At 34.8% G+C, this 20,493-nt stretch overlaps 1 protein-coding gene and 1 non-coding gene across 4 annotated transcripts in view; one reads left to right on the top strand and one right to left on the bottom strand.

Annotated features, from left to right (window-relative positions):
• Positions 1-20,493, top strand: part of MIPOL1 (mirror-image polydactyly 1) — a 373,501-nt gene that overhangs the window by 232,287 nt on the left and 120,721 nt on the right. For all 3 annotated transcript variants that reach the window (XM_033188223.1, XM_033188225.1, XM_033188224.1), the window contains one exon: positions 4,480-4,574. In XM_033188223.1, the coding sequence (XP_033044114.1) occupies positions 4,480-4,574 (95 nt within the window). The remainder of the gene's footprint in view (positions 1-4,479; positions 4,575-20,493) is intronic.
• On the bottom strand, positions 16,378-16,482 carry LOC117071647. The gene has a single exon (XR_004432414.1). It is a non-coding gene; the product is annotated as a U6 spliceosomal RNA (small nuclear RNA).

Genomic DNA, 20,493 nt, shown 5'->3' with positions numbered 1-20,493 from the left:
ATATCAAGATAGGTAACTATAAGACTAGCTTAACATTAGTTAACCAACCCATTTTTCAGTCACGGAAGGTATAATAAAATACACTCTGATTATTCTGTGAACTTTCATTATTGTCATTAACTCTGTTATCAAATCATCATTTGATTCCATTGTGACACCTGGAATTAAGTAATTTATATATAATGTGTACAGTGGTGTAAAAAGAAAATATGTATTTTGGAACAAACAGGTCTGAATTTCTATTTGAGTTCACTAGCTCTGTTAATAATTAGAAATTACTTAAGCTTTATAAACCTATGTTTTATATCTTGCAAAATAGGGATAGTAGGAACTACCTCATAGGTTGGTTATGAGAATAGACTATAGTAATGTATTTTAAACACTTGAAAGAATGCCTAACTCATAGTAGGTGGTCAAAAAGTGGCATTGATTTGTAGTTAAGCATGGATGCTTTAAAGTGATATCATTATAGGCAGAAAGTTTGGGAGTTTTTTTAATAAAGTATATAAGTTTGTTATCTATATATAACTTTATATATCTATATATCTATATATATTACACAGATATATAAAGTGTAAATACACACTTACCACAGGACTCAGCAATTTCACTCTTAGGTATTTACCCAAGAGAAACAAAGTTATATTTCCACGGAAATGACCTATATGTAGATATTTATAGCAGCTTTATTAGTAATTGCCAAAGAACTAGAAATCAGCCAAATGTCTAACAGGTAAGTGGATATACAGATTGTGAGACATTCATACAATTGAATACTACTCAGTGATATAAAAGAATAAACTACCAATACATGAAATAATGTGGATGAATCTCAAAAAATTATGTTTAGGTAAAAGAAGCTAGACTCAAAAGACTGCATACTATATGATTCCATTTATATGACTTTCCTAAAAAGGAAAAACTATAGGGACAAAAATCACATCACTGATTGCCAGAGGCTGGGTGTGAAAAGAAGACATTGACTCCAGTGTTGCACAAGGACCATTTGGGGGTAACAAGAATATTCTGTGTCAAGCCTGGATAACTTTGTCAAAATTTACAGAACTATGTAGTGAAAATGGGTAAATCTTTACCTTGTATAAATTATGACTCAATAAGTCTGATATTGAAAAGTCCACTTGTGTACTTACTTGCATACATGTTTACTTTGATAAAATTTTACCTAAAATATGACTATAAGAAGAAAAAGTGTTATACTTGTGTAAAATGTTTATACTATAGTAAAAGTATAAAATATTCTTGTAAATAATGAACCCAAATTCATGAAAGTGTTTTTCTTTGGGGCTGGGAAGGAAGAAAGGGATGTGACTGATGAGTGTGATACGTGGAATGGGGTAGGGATTTTTTTTTTCTTTTTCAGAAACAGGGTCTCACTTTGTTGACCAGGCTGGAGTGCAGTGGTGCGATCCTAGCTCACTGAAGCCTTGAATTCCAGGGCTCAAGCAATCCTCTTGCCTCAGCCTTCTGAGTAGCTGGGACTATAGGTGCATGCCACCACACCCAACTAATTTTTAAAATTTTTGTAGAGATGATGTCTTGCTATGTTGCCCAGGCTGGTCTCAACCTCCTGGGCAGAAGTAATCCTCCCACCTTAGCTTCCCAAAGCACTGGGAAATGAGGCATGAGCTACCATATAGGCATAAGCCACTGTACCCAGCTGAATTTTTTTTTTTTTTTTGTGAAGCAAAATAGCAATTTTTGAAAAAAAAAATTAAGCAAGGTGTGTATAACAGTGTGTATAAAGCGCTATCAATTTTGTAAATAGGGATAATTTATTTGCAAGTATCTATCTATGGTTATATATGTACGAACTATCTCTGAAGGAAGGTACAACAGACAGATAACTAGTAATCTCAGGAGAAGGGATTTGTAGTACTGAGGATAGGTGGTGGGAGATTTACTTTATATTGTATATTCTCTTACACTGAGTTTTGTTAGTTTTTGTTTAATGCATGCATTTATTTTTGCAAGTATACACATAAATGAATGCATGCAGTTTTTATAAAAGTAATTGTCAGAAATATGGGAATAGGATGCCAGAAAGAAAGACAGGAAAAATACCTTGTTTGTTATTTCCTTGATATTTTTGATATGACATTTATTTTTGACCTATAGTATGATAGGATTATATGATATAAATATCAATCTAGGAAATACTATAGAAGTAAATAGCACATTTAAATTGGTTGAGTGTTTCAACAATGCATGCAACAGATACCCAACTCAAACTAGCCTAAGTCACCCTCCAACTTACCCCCCAACAAAGGATTTTATCTATCCTGGAAGTCTAGGAAGCAGATCTGGATCTGTTTTCTGGCATATGTGAATCCAAGAGTAGAAATGATATCATCAGGACTCGATTTTCTTCAGGGGCTAGTGGGATGCCGTACTTCAATTAGACAACCTGGATCTTATACCTGAGGTGATGGGGGATGAAATTCACTCTAGCCACAGAGACTGAACAAGATCACTGTAGCACAGGGTAAGGTATTTCCCAAAAAAGAAATGCTGCCAGATGAGCATATATCTGATAAAGTAAGGATATTTTAAAGCCAGAAAGTTTATAGTAGCTTTGAACATAATCACTAGGGCCTAGGAAGATAATTAGATACTGGGAATTAAGAAATTGAATGAACTGTTATAAAACAACACCAAGTCTTCATAGTCAACTAAATATGGGAGGAGAAAGTGAAATTTTCAATAATGCCTTAAGCATGGGAATTTAAACTTATCACAGTCCCATTTTCATTATGAAAAATTCTAGGCAAAAACTACATTTTAGTGTTTTCCTACAGGAGTTTTTGTTTTGTTGGTTGGTTTTGGTTTTGGTTTCTGTGCACAGGTACCAAGTAAAAGACTTCAAAACAATCATTTTATTTCAGCATTTGTACATATGTAGTACTGGCACATATTTATTTAGTAAAATCTCTATTACCTGTTCAGTATTTGATATTCCTTAAATGCACGTCTGAAGTCTGAAGTTTTTAAAGTTGAATGTGATATGTGTGATTCTTTTTGACCTGCCATTAGTCACAGTGGGTATCTGTGTCTTCCAAGTTACCATTTTAATCACATTTTATGGTATACTGAAAATTGGAAAAGCTTTCATTCTTTGACATTAAGAATCAGTCATCTATTTTTACTTTAGGTGCTTTTCCCTAATTTTTTAGAATGTTTTATCTCTAATTATGGACTATGGCATGTTAAAGCAAGCTTTCAAACATCTTAAATTTAGCTATAAGGTAACACTTAGATAGAATTTACCAGTTCAGAGAACAAATTAATCTTAATGCTAAAACTTATATGCAAAGGTCTGAACTGCTGCATGTTTTTAAAATTATCTATTATTAAAATAGAAAAGTGGCATTCTGTAAAGTTCACTTTTATTACGTTGATTAATTTTCCTGTAATCAGGATTTTACAATTTTTCTATCACTTCTTACACAATAAAACAATTCCAGTGAAATTATATGAATTCAGCAAAATTCTGAACCTGTGGCTCCAAACTTCTATTACTTTTTAATTGTTGGTGATTTTCCTACTTTGTGAGGTTTGTGACAACAATTTGCTCTGTGTTACCTTTCAAACACCACTTAAAGCAAAGTGAAAGATAACCATTTTATGAAAATTTAACTTTGAATAAGCAATACTAAAATCTGACTTACCAGTGCCAGATTTTCAGTTATGTTGAAAACTGTTTTTGGTGTTGTTTGAAATCCAATGGGAATGATAGTGGGAGGGTGGCAAATTCTTTTTAAATTACTATGTTGAACCTCATTGAAACAAACTGATTACCTGTTCTTTAAAACTGAAATATTATAGCAGGATGGAACAATAATGCCCGTTTAATAAAGTATCACTGGCATTTAGGGTTGCTGCCATTCTCCCCTTTCAGAATTTGTTTTTCTCCCACAGAGAAGGAATTGAAAAGGTTAAGTCATAACTGTAAGAATCAGTTTGTAGCCTGCTGTATTTTTTTCACATTCAGTATCAAAGATAGCTTGACAACATATTTAGAATTTTCTGAGTTTTACTGTTAATAAAGTTAAAAGAAAATCTAGTATGATCAGGCAGTGGAGCCACATTAAATGTGTATGTGAAACACACATTGTACTTATCTCTACTCTAGATATTGCTCTGAAACCCATGTTCCACTTTCTGAATTCTCTGTATAAAGTTAAACATTGCAGAAGGGCATATATCTGATGATACAGATAAATAAGGTTGAAGTTTAGTAATGAGCAAGGTTGCTAAATTTAATATGTTCAAGTTTTTAGTATTTGTATTATTAATGCCTTTAGACTATTTTCTGGTAACTTATGAGACTCTACTGAAAACATTCATAGGTTTGGTTTTTTTTTAACTGTCAGTAATTTAAGACTACTGTTCTTACTGTAGTACTCTATTTTATCACACCAGAATGAATACTGAATTTCTTAAAATATTAATTGTTTGCAGGCAAAGTTGTTATCTATGCAACAAGCCAGAGAAACTGCAGTTCAACAGTACAAAAAACTGGAAGAGGAAATCCAGACCCTTCGAGTTTACTACAGGTAAAATTCTTTTCAGCCTGGGGTTAAGTAAATATTGTTAGTTTGGGAAATGTTTCTACCTGATTTTACAATAGTGAATAAGGAAATACCTCAATGAAATTAAATATTATGCACTTAAAGCATTTTTATAACTAAAAAAAGATTCAGGCTTATAATATTTATTATTCTACCTCTTCTCTTTCCTATATTTGGTCAAGTTTAAATTTCTACTCTCATCATAACTATGAAATTTACATAATCCATTACCAGTTGTCTAAATGAAGCCTGGATAGCTGTTGAGCTATTTGTCCATCTAAATACCACCTCTAAAACAATTGTAAATGTAAAATATACATATATTTATATTTATACATATAAATGTAATATATATTTAAATATATATTTTTAAAACAGCACATGCATAGCAATAATAATAATCTTTCATGTATTTTAATATGACAGACTTATTAATTTATGTTACAGGAGTATTCACAACTACTCCTGTAACATTAATAAGGTAGGTATTTTTTAATGAAAATGAATAGGAATATCAGAATGCATCTCTTATAGTAATGGTAAACTTTTGTTTCAGGTTTGTATGTGAGAAACAGAGAAAAGATTGTGTATTGGGTTACGTGTAAAACATATATTCTTATAAGTACTGCGCGCTAACTGATTGCGCCACTGGAGCCACAAAACATATATTCTTACAGTGGATCATGGTAGAAAACATTGAAAAAACACACCGATGTACAATGCTATGTATATTCTTTCATTACTAAGTTTAAAAAAATCCTCAAGTCTGAAATGTAGAAACTCACTAAGGGGGCTGTTAACTTTTTGAAATATTTTTGTTTTAATTTGGACCTTTTCTGAGAATAAAGTTAAAATGCATAAAATGCAATTAAATCAAAATGTTTAATTGAAATACAGTTAAGAAAATATTGTGTCATGATATATCACGATATACATGCATCATTATTAATGGATAAAATAACTAGATCTAGCAGTAAGTCCATTAACAACTTTAATTTCAAGCCAGTGATGACTGTAAGTGGTATTTTTGGATAACTGCAAATGCTGAAATGTGACATGAAAATACCAGTGATTTCTATGGGTGCAAACTCTCAAGAACCACTGATAGTACTACTGCAATTTCTTGCTCATGTTCGTAATTGTAGGAAATACTGTAGTTCCATGAGAGTTGGTGAAAATAAAGGTGTAATTCTTTCCCATCCCCAGGTTAAGCCCTCCTGCTTTGGAGCAATGTTAGTAACATCTGCAGTAGTTGGCTATTGTTATGGGTTGAATTATGCCCCCCAAAAGGGTTATAATGATGTCCTAACCCCTGCTATCTCAGAATGTGATTTTATTTTGAAATAGTGTTTGTACAGAGGTAATCAAGTTAAAATAAAGTCAGTAGGGTGGGCTCTAATCCACTACAACTGGTGTCCCTATAAAAAGGGGAAATTTTGGACACAGAGACAGACATGCACAGAGGGAAGACAATCTGAAGACACATGGGGAGAAGACTGCCATGTGTCTACAAGCCAAGCCATTGCTGGCAAACACCAATTGCTGGCAAACACCAAACACTAGAAGAGGCAAGGAAGGACTCTCCTTTACAGTTATCAGAAAGAACGTAGCCCAGCTGACACCTGATTCCAGACTTCTGTAGTTTCCAGAACTATGTGACATTAAATATCTGTTGTTTTAACAGTACCACCCAGTTTGTGGTACTTTGTTATGGCTGTCCTTGGAAACGAATGCAGTTATCAAACATCAAGTATGTTTGGTTGGTCACTGACTGTTGGGAATCATTTGCTTTTGCAATTAGAATTAGTATCTATAAGTGGGCATACAGGTAAGCAAAACCCTGATGGTGAATGAATACGTCCTACCAACCTACTTTATTTTGGACTATAAAATGAATATTATACTCTTTCCCCTGTCTTTTACACCAATGACTCTCAACTGTAGCTGCTAATTAGAATAATCTGATGGTCTCTAAAAATTCTGACGCTTAGCCCACTGCATGCTGATTACATCAGTGTGTTTTTAAAGCTCTCTAGAAAATTCCCATGTGCAGCCAAGTTTGAGAGCTGATGTTTTACATGCATATTTCAGTTAGCTCCATTAAATTATTGGTAAAGCAATAAAGAGGCAGATATTAAACCAGTTATTAACACATGAATACCATATGATTTGTGCCCTGACCATGGACATCGCAATGTGGTAAGTAGTAAATTCACCCTATTGATGGAGAGGGTTTTTGTAGAACATTCTCCAGTAGCATTTATGGGACAGGACAGTGGGTGCTTTGTTGATGAAGTGACAGTGTCAGAGAATTCCGAGAGGTATATGATAATGTTGCATGAACTGACATTACTTCCTAACAAGCAAACCTTGATGCCAATTCCTGAAGCTCCTTCTCTGCCAAATTGTGGAAGATGATTGAATCATTTTTGAAAATCATAAGGCTAAAATTCTTGTTTTTCAAATACTCTTTAAAATCTACATGAGTCGGCCGGGCGCGGTGGCTCAAGCCTGTAATCCCAGCACTTTGGGAGGCCGAGACGGCGGATCACGAGGTCAGGAGATCGAGACCATCCTGGCTAACACGGTGAAACCCCGTCTCTACTAAAAAAAAAAATACAAAAAATTAGCCGGGCGAGATGGCGGGCGCCTGAGTCCCGCTACTCGGAGGCTGAGGCGAGAGAATGGCGTAAACCCGGAGGCGGAGCTTGCAGTGAGCTGAGATCCGGCCACTGCACTCCAGCCTGGCGACAGAGCGAGACTCCGTCTCAACAAAAAAAAAAAAAAAAAAAAAAAAAAATCTACATGAGTCTAGTAGGATTATATGATCTCTTCTAAATAGAGGTTGGTAATTATTGGTTCAAAGATATGCTTCACAACTACTTTTCTCACTGCTACTTAAAAAATATTTCTGGTGATGTAATAAAGCCACTGGGATTTGCAATTAGACAGCCATGCCATGTATGGTCATGTATAAATGAACCTCACCAAACTCCTTTCCTTTCTTTAAAATGAGAGTAATAGTACCTACTTATAGGGTTGTTTTAAGTATGTTCAGCTCTTAGCACAGTGTTTGGTTTATTGTTATTGATCAACCAGTGTTAAGATATATTTCTTTTTAAAACAAAAGATCAGTGAGGTGGGAGTAGAACCAAAAAATATATCACTGAAACCAAAGAAGATTTCCCGAAGGAAAAAAGAGTCAAATGTTACTAAGTGGTTAACTCTGATAAGGACCAAAGGTATCCTTTACATTGGAAATTCAGTGGCCATTAGTGACTTCCACAGAGTAGTTTAGTCAATAGAGTATTAGATATAGACATCAGTTTTCTGTGAATTGAAGAGTAATTAGGAGGTAAAGAAGCATAGCAATTTGGACACTAGAGCAGTCCTTGAAGAAACTTGAGTAAGAAAGGTGGTTGTGATAATTGAGAAGAGAGGAAACATAGGTTAAGGATTTTTGTTTTTGAAAAATAGCAAATACTTGAGTATATTTATGGCTAATTTGAAGAAGCCAAAAGAAAGAATTCTTATAGAGCAGGATTCCAGAGGAGGTAGGAAGAGATGGAATTTAGAGTATCTGCAGAAAAGTTCACCTTGAAAAAGAAGCTGGCCAAATTGTGATCAGAGACAGGAGTAAAGGAGTTAAGAATAGCTGTATTAGTAAATTTGAGGCCACAATTAGTATTAGCCATGCCCCCCACCCCCTGCATAAAGTAGGGGTCAGTGTTGGCTTCTGAACATGAGAGGTTGGGCAGATCACCTGAGGTCAGGAATTTGAGACCACCCTGGCCAACATGGCGAAACCCTGTCTCTACAAAAAATTATCCAGACGTAGGGGCGGATGCCTGTAATCCCAGCTACTCAGGAGGCTGAGGTAGGAGAATCGCTTGAACCTGGGAGGTGGAGGTTGCAGTGAGTCAAGATTGCACCATTGCACTCCAGCCTGGGCAACAAGAGTGAAGCTCTGTCTCAAAAAAAAAAAATATATATATATATATACACACACACACACACACACATGCACAAATATATATATAATTCAAGAGCTGAAGAGACAGGAGATTGAAATCAGAAAGCGGAATGTTACTATTTAAGTGAAATGCTTAAATGAAGTGAAGCACTCAGTTCTGAGCATGACGCAAAAACAGATAAATCCTACATATTGAATGAAGAGTGGCATATCACTAGATATATCATAAGAAGAGACCTGTACAATGTGTGATGCATGGAAGAATGTTTGGTATCCACTCAAAAATTTAAGGGAAGTTGCATCTTCCAGGGAGATTCCATGTTTCCCCTAAAACAAAAAGATACAGAGAACTTTCCTGCTTCGCTGATGGGAATGTAAATTGATGCAGTCACTGCAGCAGACAATTTGGTGGTTCCTCAAAGGTCAAACATAGAATTACCATATGATCTAGCAAACCCACTCCTAGGTATATACCCAAAAGAACTGAAAGTAAGGACAAGCAGTTACTGTACACCAGTGTTTATGAAAGCATTGTTCATATTAACCAAAAGGTGGAAACCACCCAAGTGTCCCTCAGCAGATGAATAAACAAAATGTGGTATATACAGAGAATGGAATATTATCCAATTATTCATTATTCAAAAACAAATGAAATTCTGATACATGCTGCAACATGGACAAACCTAAAGACATTATGCTAAGTGAAATAAATCAGATAAGAAGGACAAAGATTGTATGATTCCTCTTATATGAGGTACTTAAAAATAGACAAATTCACAGAGACAGAAAATAAAATAGAGGTTACCCGGAGTTGAAGAAAGGGAGTAGGGAGTTATAAGAGTGGGGAATTATATGATATACACAGAGTGGGATGATGAAAAGTTGTGGAAATGAATAATGGTGATAATTGTACAATATTGTCAGTGTACTTACTGCCAGTAAGTTGTACAGATAAAATGGTTAAAATAGTAAATTTTATGTTGTCATTTTACTACACATTTTTTAAAGGTACAGAGCACACTGTGTGAGGATATACAGAAATTTATTTTAAATGGGATCAGTAAAAGATTCCTGTGATGTACAACTCTAGGAAGGGGGAGGAAATTACCAAAAAACTAAGCTTAAGTTTCCTGCGAGCTGAAAGTCTATTTTAATTTGATTTAAATTAAAGTAAACAGTATTTCTTCCACACCTAGTAAATGATGCTTACTTATCTGTATGTCAAACACAACTAATTCATAGAGATATTAGGTTTCTCTACTAATTTTCCTATGTTATAGAAGAAATGAAAAGGTTCCATTTTATGTGAAGGAACCTAAAACTAACTCCATAATTTTCAGATAGATTAAATAGATAGATAGAACTCATAGATAACGGATTATGTTTGGCAAGCAATACTTTCAACTATTCAAATCAGTTTACATTTACATATACATTTATACACGTATACTGTCAGAGAAAGTTATTTACCAATATTTAAGAAAAAATAAGGGTAGGAAAATACAGGATTAGAACAGGTAGCTAGAGCCAGGAGTGAGTCAGAATACAGCCGGCATGTATACTGTGAAGCAGCAAAAGAGAAAGCTTCAACTCTGACTCTCAACTCTCCAACAGCCAAAACAATGGAGGATGTATGATCAGCTCTTCGTTTTAGGGGCAGATTGAAATATGATGATGGCTTTCATTCTACCTTTCCTTTGATTTTACTAATTAGTGGCTGGACATGGTGGCTCACGCCTGTAATCCCAGCACTTTGGGAGGATGGCGGATCGCTTGAGTCCAGGAGTTCAAGACCAGCCTGGGCAACATGACCAAACCCCGTCTCTATAAAAATTACAAAAATTAGCAAGGCATGGCATGTGCCTGTAATCCCAGCTACTCGGGAAGCTGAGGTGGGAGGATCACTTGATCCCAAGAGGCAGAGGTTGCCGTGGGTGGAGATCACACCAGTGTACTCCAGTCTGGGAAACAGAATGAGACTCTGTGTCCCCAGTTTTTTTCTTCTTTACTAATTAGTGATACTGGCATTTTTTTTTTTTTTTTCTCTGAGTTTAGTGTAAGAGCTACTGCTGGTAAAAACATTCCATTCTCTTGTATGGAAATAAGGAAAATGGAAATATGGAAATACAGGTTTATGAATTTCTTTATTCTGTTTGTTTCCTTTGAGTTTTAGAATATTTTGAGTGCTAAGAAAATGAAGCCTTGGCCTTTTGTTTCTTTCGGCAGTTAGGAGGAGTGGCCAGTGAGATGGGAGGGTAGAGATAATAAACTTACCACTGTAGCTGATAGCTCTTTTGCACTAAAACAGAAAAGATAGCAGGAGAGGAATAACAGTATCAAGATTTAAAATAAATTCCATGTATTATAAAAGTGCTATTATTAAATATTAGTACCTCCTGATTGCTATAGCAAATGCTAAATTCATTTGCAACACCTTTGTTAATCAAATCTAGACAGTTTCATCAGGAAAGAATCTTAAACTTTTAGGGATTAGATTTGTACTTAGTAATGATTTTTTCCTGTTGTTATAAACCTGTAGTGCTGCATTCCTACGTTCAGGAGACATAATAATAACAAATTCTTTTCTAATTGAGGGAATACCTGTTTCAATGTTTGCTGATTTTATAGTGCTTCCTTACATTTCCTTTCACTTAAAGAAAGTGTAAATTAAAGTGTTTAGACAAGAATTAGACCTTGTTTTTTGGTGGCAGTAGTATAGGATTTATTATACATATTATAATTAACAACAGTCAGTGTGTTTTAAATTTTTGTTATATTTTGTGTGATTCCATGTGTGAATTTGTAATGCCATTCAGAATATGGTAAATTTGACATTTTAGAACAAAAATGTTAAAGAGAATGCTTCACTTTTTAAGGTAGTTTGTTTCCTATGATTGAACTAGTATTTTTTGACAATAATTATATGAAATACTTATGTGTTTAACATAGTGAAAAGTGGGATAAACATTAACCCTACTTACTGGGTTTGTAGTATACATTTAAAAGTCATAGAAACCATAAAGATAGAGGCCAGATGAAATATACTCAAAAAGAAAGTAAAATTCTTTATTTTTTTCTGTACTACTTTAAATTTTATTCAGTATGGGTCCTGTTCTCTTTATATACTTTTTTTGGTCTGTGTGTATACTATCCTTAACAATCAGAAATACTGCTGATTGTCACTAGAATCAGTGAGGTTTTTTTTTTTTTTAATGGTAGTGATAGTTTTTTACTGAACCATATGCTTTCTTGGTCGGAACTACAAGTTGGTTAGAAAAGTCACTGGTGATTATAGCATGTAAACTATAGCCATGAAGCTAAAAATACATGAACTATTTTTCTCAATGCAAATCCCTCATCAAGAGCGGGGTTGAACACTTGATCCTGACCTCATTAGTTGTTTATTCTAATCAGTGTTGTCAATTGGCCTACCCAGTGACATAAATTTTTGTCACACCTCTGTTTTCTCTAATAATTAACTATCTATGGAGCTACATTATGGTACCATACTGCAACAGCTATGATTAAAAAGAACACAAGAAGACTTGAATTACACTTCCATCTTTGGCATTAATCAGATTTTTTTTTTTTTGATTACTGTAGACAAGTTTCAACTTTGCTAGATTTCAGTTTCTTTAATTTTGATGTGAGAAGCTTTTTCTATTTCTCACATTTTATGAAATTTGTTACCCCTTTATATGAAGTAGATTAAATTTTTATTTAGTAACATTTAGAGTCAAACAGTCTTTTTATGCCATTAAATTATATCTATTTTCAGGGCCTTTAAATTTAAAAATGTATAACTGGCTTCACTATTCAAGTCACTATGTATATATTTATTGGTGACTCTGGAATGTAAAACAAAAATAAAATTAAAACAGTTTAAAAAAAAAATTTAAAGTATACATTTTCTACATGTCCAGTGATTTGGACTATATTTATTAAGCATTCGTCTCTTCTTCCTCTCAACTTACAGAATATGGCATTTACTAAGTACTTAACTTCTGAATGTCGGTTGCCTCACCTGTAACCATCAGTAATATCTGACCTGCTTAATACGAAAACCAGTGAGATGATATATCTGAATGTTTTTGAAAACTATAGAGCACTGTGCCAAGGAAATATATTACTAAGTGTAATTTATAAAATCACTTACAAATTTTTGCTGTCTTGAGACATAAGACAATTAAATTAGTAAAGGAGGTTATTGCTACTGAAGTAAATTTAAATCTTCTATAACTTTCTATCCAGAAGGACGTTTTTTGGCATTATCAGTTTTCATGATTTTCTGCGCCTTATTCAACACAGCAAGTTATAAGAATAAAACTAAATTTCAACAGGTATAGCTCTCAACTGCTAGTTGTTATTCTACAAAGTGACTCAACCTCCTTTTAAGAGCATTTAACAAAATATTTTGTCACTCAATGGTTGTGCCTAGCAAAGGACCCAGGGTTTGTATTAGAATGGGCTTGCTAATTATAAGTCCTGGAATTTGATGTTTCTAAACATTATTTCTATTAGCTTGAGAAAAATATAATTTTATATTTTGTTAGATTTTAAAAGTGCAGTGTTTCCCTTGGTCTTGGCACTCAGAATCACTATTATTATAGGTCCACAGGTGGCAGTTGCCTCCTACATAGGTAATCTTTGATTCATCGCTTTCTTAAATTTAATTTCTAACCAACTTTTGCTAGATTTTTCCTTGCAATCATTGTCACTTTTGCCTTTTCCTACTTAGACTACACCTGAATAATTTCATGACCAAGCTTTTTTTGCTACTTTGTTTACTTGTCTTCTCCATCCTTACTTCTCTTAAGATTCCTGAAACTTTATTTTCACCCTCTCATTCAGTCATCAATAGTATTTAACAATACCACATTACATATATAATAAAATCCAAACTCTTTAATGTAACATTCATGAACTTCCTCGATATTGCTGCCATCTCTGTTTTTTTTTTTTTTTTTTTTTTTTGAGACAGTCTTGCTCTGTTGCCCAGGCTGGAGTGCAGTGGCATGATCTCAGCTCACTGCAACCTCTGCCTTCCAGGTTCACGCCATTCTCCTGCCTCAGCCTCCCAAGTAGCTGGAACTACAGGCACCCGCCACCATGCCTGGCTAATTTTTTTTTTTTTTTTGTATTTTTAGTAGAAACGGGGTTTCACCATGTTAGCCAGGATGGTCTCGATCTCCTGACCTCGTGGTCTACCCGCCTTGGCCTCCCAAAGTGCTGGCATTACAGGCGTGAGCCACCGCACCTGGCCCTGTTTCTAATTTAATATTTCACCAATCATCTTTTTGCTTCCCAGTTTCATTCATATTTGTGTCACTGGTATATTGCTTCACACATAGTAAGTGCTCAACAAATATTTGTTACACTGAATTGACTATTATGTGCACATCCAAAATAGATTGTTCAATATTTCATGGACACATCCAACAATTTCCCACTTCAGTGCTTTCTCATTTGTCATCTTTTCCTCCTGGACTACTCCATCTCTGCCTATCCCATTTTTATTGAGGCTTCACATCATAATTTAAATAACAGCTATTCTATTAATCTTTTTCTAATCTTGTCCATTAGAAGTGATCTCACTATGTAAAATTCCTACCATAGTTATTCACAGTGGCTCTCTAGCAATACATACCTCATGCTTTCTTGTCCAATAGTTCTATGAATGTGTGTCTTAATTCCCCTACTAGTGCTTCTGTTCTTTATGTATAGCAAGAGTTCAGTAAATATATGTCAACAAATGAATAAACAATCAAATTTAACATGAGATTGAAAGTTTCTTCAGATGTAAAGTGTCTCCTGCACAGTTTTTTTTGTGTATGTGCAATGCATATAATAGGAAGTCATTGATAAATGTGTGAATGAATGAATGATTTGAGATGACATGAACCTGGTCCAGCATGTAGATTATTTACAGGGATGCGGGTCAAAATGGGGTCTCCATATAATAAAGCAAATATATCACCTACCAAAAAAAAATTCTTTTTTTTTAGACCTACAGTGCTCATATTTGAAAACTATCATTGGAAACATTTGTTTGGATTTTACCTTTCTTAAAATTTAGAATTAAAAAAAACTTAGGAAATAGCATCATTATCCAGTGTTCATTGCAGCATTATTCTTAGAATGAAAAAATAAATTAAAATATTTTCCGTGGATGCTTTGTTTGGTCTGCATATCATTGGAAAAAATATATTAAATTCATTGCCAAGATGAGATCTAGGAGATCTGGCAATGTGGGACCCTTAGGATTATAGTATGACATGTTTATTATTCAGGGTCTTCAGAGAAAGAGAATTAATAGACTGTATATAAATTGGGCAAGAGATTCGTTTTAAGAAGTTGGCTCAAACAATTGTGGGGCCTGGCAAGTCTGAAAAATCTCAGGGCAAGCCATCAGGCTGGAAAACTAGTGAAGGGTTGATGTTGTACTTTTTAAAATTTGTTATTTTTGAGTCAGGGTCTCGCTCTGTTTCCTAGGCTGGAGTGCAGTGGCACAATTGTAGCTCACTGCAGCCTCAAACTCCCATGCTCAAGTGATCCTCCTGCCTCAGCCTCCCGAGTAGCTAGGACTACAGGCACATGCCACCATGCCTAATTTTTTTTTTTTAATTATACTTTAAGTTCTGGGATACATGTGCAGAACATGCAGATTTGTTACACAGGTGTACATATGCCATGGTGGTTTGCTGCACCCATCAACCCATCATCTACATTAGGTATTTCTCCTAATGCTATCCCTCCCCTTGCCCCCCAGCCTCCAACAGGCCCCGGTGTGTGATGGTCCCCTCCCTGTGTCCATGTGTTCTCACTGTTCAACTCCCACTTATGAGTGAGAACATGTGGTGTTTGGTTTTCTATTCCTGTGTTAGTTTGCTGAGAATGATGGTTTCTAGCTTCATCCATGTCCCTGCAAAGGACATGAACTCATTCTTTTTTGTTTGTTTTTTTGAGATCAAGTCTCGATCTGTTGTCCAGGCTGGAGTGCAGGTTCAAGTGATTCTCCTGCCTCAGCCTACTGAGTAGCTGAGATTACAGGTGCCCGCTACCATACCTGGCTAATTTTTGTATTTTTAGTAGAAACAGGGTTTCACCATGTTGGCCCAGGCTGGTGTCAAACTCCTTATCTCAGGTAATCCACCCGCCTCGGCCTCCCAAAGTGCTGGGATTATAGGCATGAGCCACCGCACCCGACCCTAAACTCAGTCTTCTTTATGGTTGCATTGTATTCCATGGTGTATATGTGCTACATTTTCTTTATCCAGTCTATTATTGATGGGCATTTGGGTTGGTTCCAAGTCTTTGCTATTGTGACTAGTGCCACAATAAACATACGTGTGCATATGTCTTTATAGTAGCATCATTTATAATCCTTTGGGTACATACCCAGTAATGGGATCACTGGGCCAAATGGTATTTCTGGTTCTAGATCCTAGAGGAATCACCACACTGTTTTTCAAAATGGTTGAACTAATTTACACTCCCACCAACAGTGTAAAAGCGTTCCTATTTCTCCACATCCTCTCCAGCATCTGTTGTTTCCTGTCTTTTTAATGATCGCCATTCTAACTGGTGTGAGATGGTATCTGACTGTGGGATTTGCATTTCTCTAATGACCAGTGATGATGAGCTTCTTTTCATATATTTGTTGGCCACATAAGTGTCTTCTTTTGAGAAGTGTCTGTTCATATCCTTTGCCCATTTTTTGATGAGGTTTTTTTTTCTTGTAAATTTGTTTAACTTCCTTGTCGGTTCTAGATATTAGCCCTTTGTTAGATGGATAGATTGCAAAAGTTTTCTCCCCAAAATATGGAATGCTTCACAAACTTGCCTGTCATCCTTACACAGGAGCCATGCTAGTCTTCTCTGTATGGTTCTAATTTTAGTATATGTGCCAGAGGTGAGCACTAATTTAAAAAAAAAAAAATAGAGACAAGGTCTCACTATGTTGCCCAGGCTGGTCTTGAACTCCTGAGCTCAAGCAGTCCTCTCACCTCGGCTTCCCAGTGTTGGGATTACAGGTGTGAGTCACCGCACTTAGCAGATGTTGTGGCCTTGAGTCTCAAGATGCAGAATTTCTTCCTCCTTAGGGGACCTCAGTCTTCCACTGATAGGATAAGGTCTACTCATAATTATAGAGGCAGTCTATTGTACTCAAAGTCTACTAATTGAACATGTTAATCACAGCAAAACAAACAAACAAGCAAACACAAAATACCTTCACAGCAGCATCTAGATTGCTGTTTCACCAAATATCTCATTACCATAGCCTAGCCAAGTTGACACATAAAATTAACGATCACTCATGCATTTCAACAGTTTACTAGGGCTAAGTAAAAATTACTCTCTCTAAAAGGGGCATGCACTTGCCATTTCACCACTTTCTATTCCACCTACTTTGTGAATTTAAAGTCATCTTCCTCGACCCTGTAGGTATTTGATTTTATGACCCCAGATGTGTGTTGTGATATTACTTATAAAATGGATGTTTGTACACATATACATATACTCTAGCTCCTGGCTACCTCTCTAACCTTATTTCTTAACATGTTTCTACTCTTGGTTGACTCCAGCCACACGAGGTCCCTTAATAACTCAAATATTCTAGGTGTGCTCCCATCCCAGCGCCCTGCCGTGTGTTTTCTCTGCCTGGAGTGTTCTGCACCCAGAATGTCACATGTGTCTGTTCCTTTACTTTGTTCAGCTTTCTGCTTCAATATCACAAGATCACACTATCTAAAATAGTGTACCCTGTTACATCACTCTATTTGTTACCCTCCTTTATTATTATTTTTTTCATAATAGACGTGCTTACATGACACTGTACTGTGTTTATGGATTGTCCTTTAGGATTTTGTTTTTTTCTTCCCACTGAATCTTATACCTGAATCACTGCTTCACACATCTTTGATGCTCAATAAGTGTTTTGAATAAATGAGTATGTCTTAATATATGTATGTGCTTAACCATTGTGATAGATTAGAAACTTAACAGCAGGTTGCCTGGGAAGTCAGACTGAGTCTAACAGTCAGATTTCTTACATCCATGGTAAGTGAGAGAAGACTTTAACTTTCCTTTCATACCCTAATAAAGTGTTTGAATTTTAAAATTTTTTATGTACATGCATTACTTTTGTATATTATATCAATGAGTTTGTAAGTTTTGAAGAGACTCATGCATGGTAACCTGCACAAATTAAGCTTAGTGCTTAAAATTGATAATGAAAAACTGATCCATGTTTTGGTATATCTATTTATGACAATGTGATTAATTTTTTAAATAGATTTTATTAGTGTTGTGCTATACAAAAGGCAGGATTTATAAGGGAATTAAATTCCAGAATAGGCTTTATTCACCTGTGTTATGTAAAATATACATATAAATGATAACTTCACTTACATTTTATGTTTGCCAAATATTTTAAACTGTTTTTGAAGGTATTTTACATGGCAGTATTTCAAGCACTTTTTAAAAGTAAAATAAGGTGTTAAAAAAATACTACCAACTTTAAAAGAACTATTAACCTAACATTCTTCTTCAACTTGATATAGAAACAGGGTTCTGTGACTGGTTAGAGATGAAGAGGGTGCCTTTTTAAAATAATTCAATCCTGTGAACATTAGCTATAGTCAGAAATGATAATGAGAGGAGAGAATTCCTTCATATTTCAATAAATTTCACTCAGTTTAATTAGGTTTATTTAGTATATTTTAATTATAGATGTTTTCTTTTTCTTTACATGACACATACGCATTAATAAATGAATTAAAGTTTTTTATTGAATCTAAACTAGTTAAAAATTTTGGCAAATGAAAATAATAGCTAATAATTGAAGACCTTTGTTCAGGAACATTCTGATTCATTAATTGCAAAAACAATAAATATTAAACATACAGTACAAGATCTAATAAACTGAGATCTTTAAGCTAGTTTTGATTTCTATAAACTTTCTAATGCCACTGCTGTCATAAAAAGCTTAGTAAATATTGACTAAGGATGATGATGACGATCCAGCAGTATTTTTAAGACTGGGTGGCACTGGCAGTACAGTCAGATATCCGGGACTTAACGTTGTTATTTTGCCATGAGGCCCTTCCACCTGGCCCTCTCCCAAAAGGATAAATGTTTACCTATAGTTAGGCATTTAAATGTGTAAATATTCCAGATTCAATTATATGTGAGGTAGCTAGAGTTTTCATTCTTTAAATCATGAACTAGTTCTCTAAAGTTTAAATGATTTACAAGTTTGCAAGGGTCAAAATAGACTTGACTGAATGTTTTCCCCATAATTCCAAAAATATTATTTTATAAGCTCAGTTCGGTATAAAAATATTGTGCCCCACTGACTATTCCAAACCTAAAATATTTGTGAAACTTATGAATTGATTAAGGTTTAATTTACTATTCTGTTTAGCTGTTAAGCTTTAAATGTTGTTGTATAGTATGTCTTGTTCTCTTCAGGCTTAAAAGGGTTTTATGACAATCAGTATTCTATTAATGTAGTTCCAGTTATTCCCCAAATATCTTCTAAAACTTCCTGGTTCTGATTGAATCACAACTAAACAATATTCAGTTACTATGTAAAGCAATCAGGAAGTTCAAAAGCCTAGAGATAGGGACTGGTTTTTTAGTTTAGTTTTATTCAATGTTAATCTGATCAAGATTTTCATTTATTTTAACCCATGGAAAGTTTAGTTGTCCTGTCAAGCTTGGTTAGCTGTTCTAAACTATAAAAAATAAAAATTTTTGAAAAAATTGTATGAAAAAAGGTGAGAATTGAGATTTTGTCCTAGAAAGTTGGGCACACTGTTGACTTAAATTATAATTAATAATGAAGAAAACATAATATATTTCTAAATCCACTTTCATTAGGTCTTCGTTCACCTTTTCACTTGTAAAACTTTTGTTTTCCATTCATTCTTATGTATGATACAGTGTTTTAATTGAGAGCTAACACTACAGTAAGACAGATGGTGCAGGTTCTGACTTTCTAGCTGAGTTACCATCTACAGGTAATTAACCTCTCAAAGCCTCAATTTCCTGACCTGCAAAATAAGAATTGTAATTATACCTGCCTCATATCATTGTTTTAGAATAACCAAATCAAATAATGCATGTACAATGCTTTATACAGTACTTAGGTACACTTAGGTATTTAATAAAGGTAACCCATTATTATTATAATCCCTATGTTGAGTTTTTATTGTTATCATTAGCTCTTTTTTGAGAATCTGTTAATACATGTATAACTTTTTTCAGCATTTTAGACTTTATATTTTGTGAACACAATATGCAATCATTTGATTTTTCTTTATGAACAAGTTTTTACTGTAGTTAAGACGGTTGATTTTTTTTTTTGTGAGGCATTTAAAAAATATGTTGTTAGCCGGGCGCGGTGGCTCACGCCTGTAATCCTAGCACTTTGGGAGGCTGAGACGGGCGGATCACAAGGTCAGGAGATTGAGACCATGGTGAAACCCCGTCTCTACTAAAAATACAAAAAATTAGCCGGGCGCGGTGGCGGGCGCCTGTAGTCCCAGCTACTCAGGAGGCTGAGGCAGGAGAATGGCGTGAACCCGGGAGGCGGAGCTTGCAGTGAGCCGAGATCGTGCCACTGCACTCCAGCCTGGGCGACAGAGCGAGACTCCGTCTCAAAAAAATAAAAATAAAAATAAAAATAAAAAATAAAAAAATAAAAAATATGTTGTTAAAATGGTATGCTTGAACTTTAATTTGGCCCTTTTTGATTAACAGTTTGTTTTCAGGAGTTGTTTATTCACACAGCAACATTTTAATGTTCAAAATATATTGAGAAATAGAAATCTAATAATTTCATCACTTTTCCCCTAACCTATGAAAAACATGTTTTCCAAAGAGTACAAATTCAAAATAGTAACATTTTCTTCAATGTTTTGTGTT

Source organism: Trachypithecus francoisi, unplaced genomic scaffold (assembly GCF_009764315.1).
Source record: "Trachypithecus francoisi isolate TF-2019V2 unplaced genomic scaffold, Tfra_2.0 Lachesis_group3, whole genome shotgun sequence".
In the NCBI taxonomy this organism is placed as follows: domain Eukaryota; kingdom Metazoa; phylum Chordata; class Mammalia; order Primates; family Cercopithecidae; genus Trachypithecus; species Trachypithecus francoisi.
Note: the sequence above shows the minus strand (reverse complement) of the source record. Positions and strands in the feature narration are given on the sequence as shown.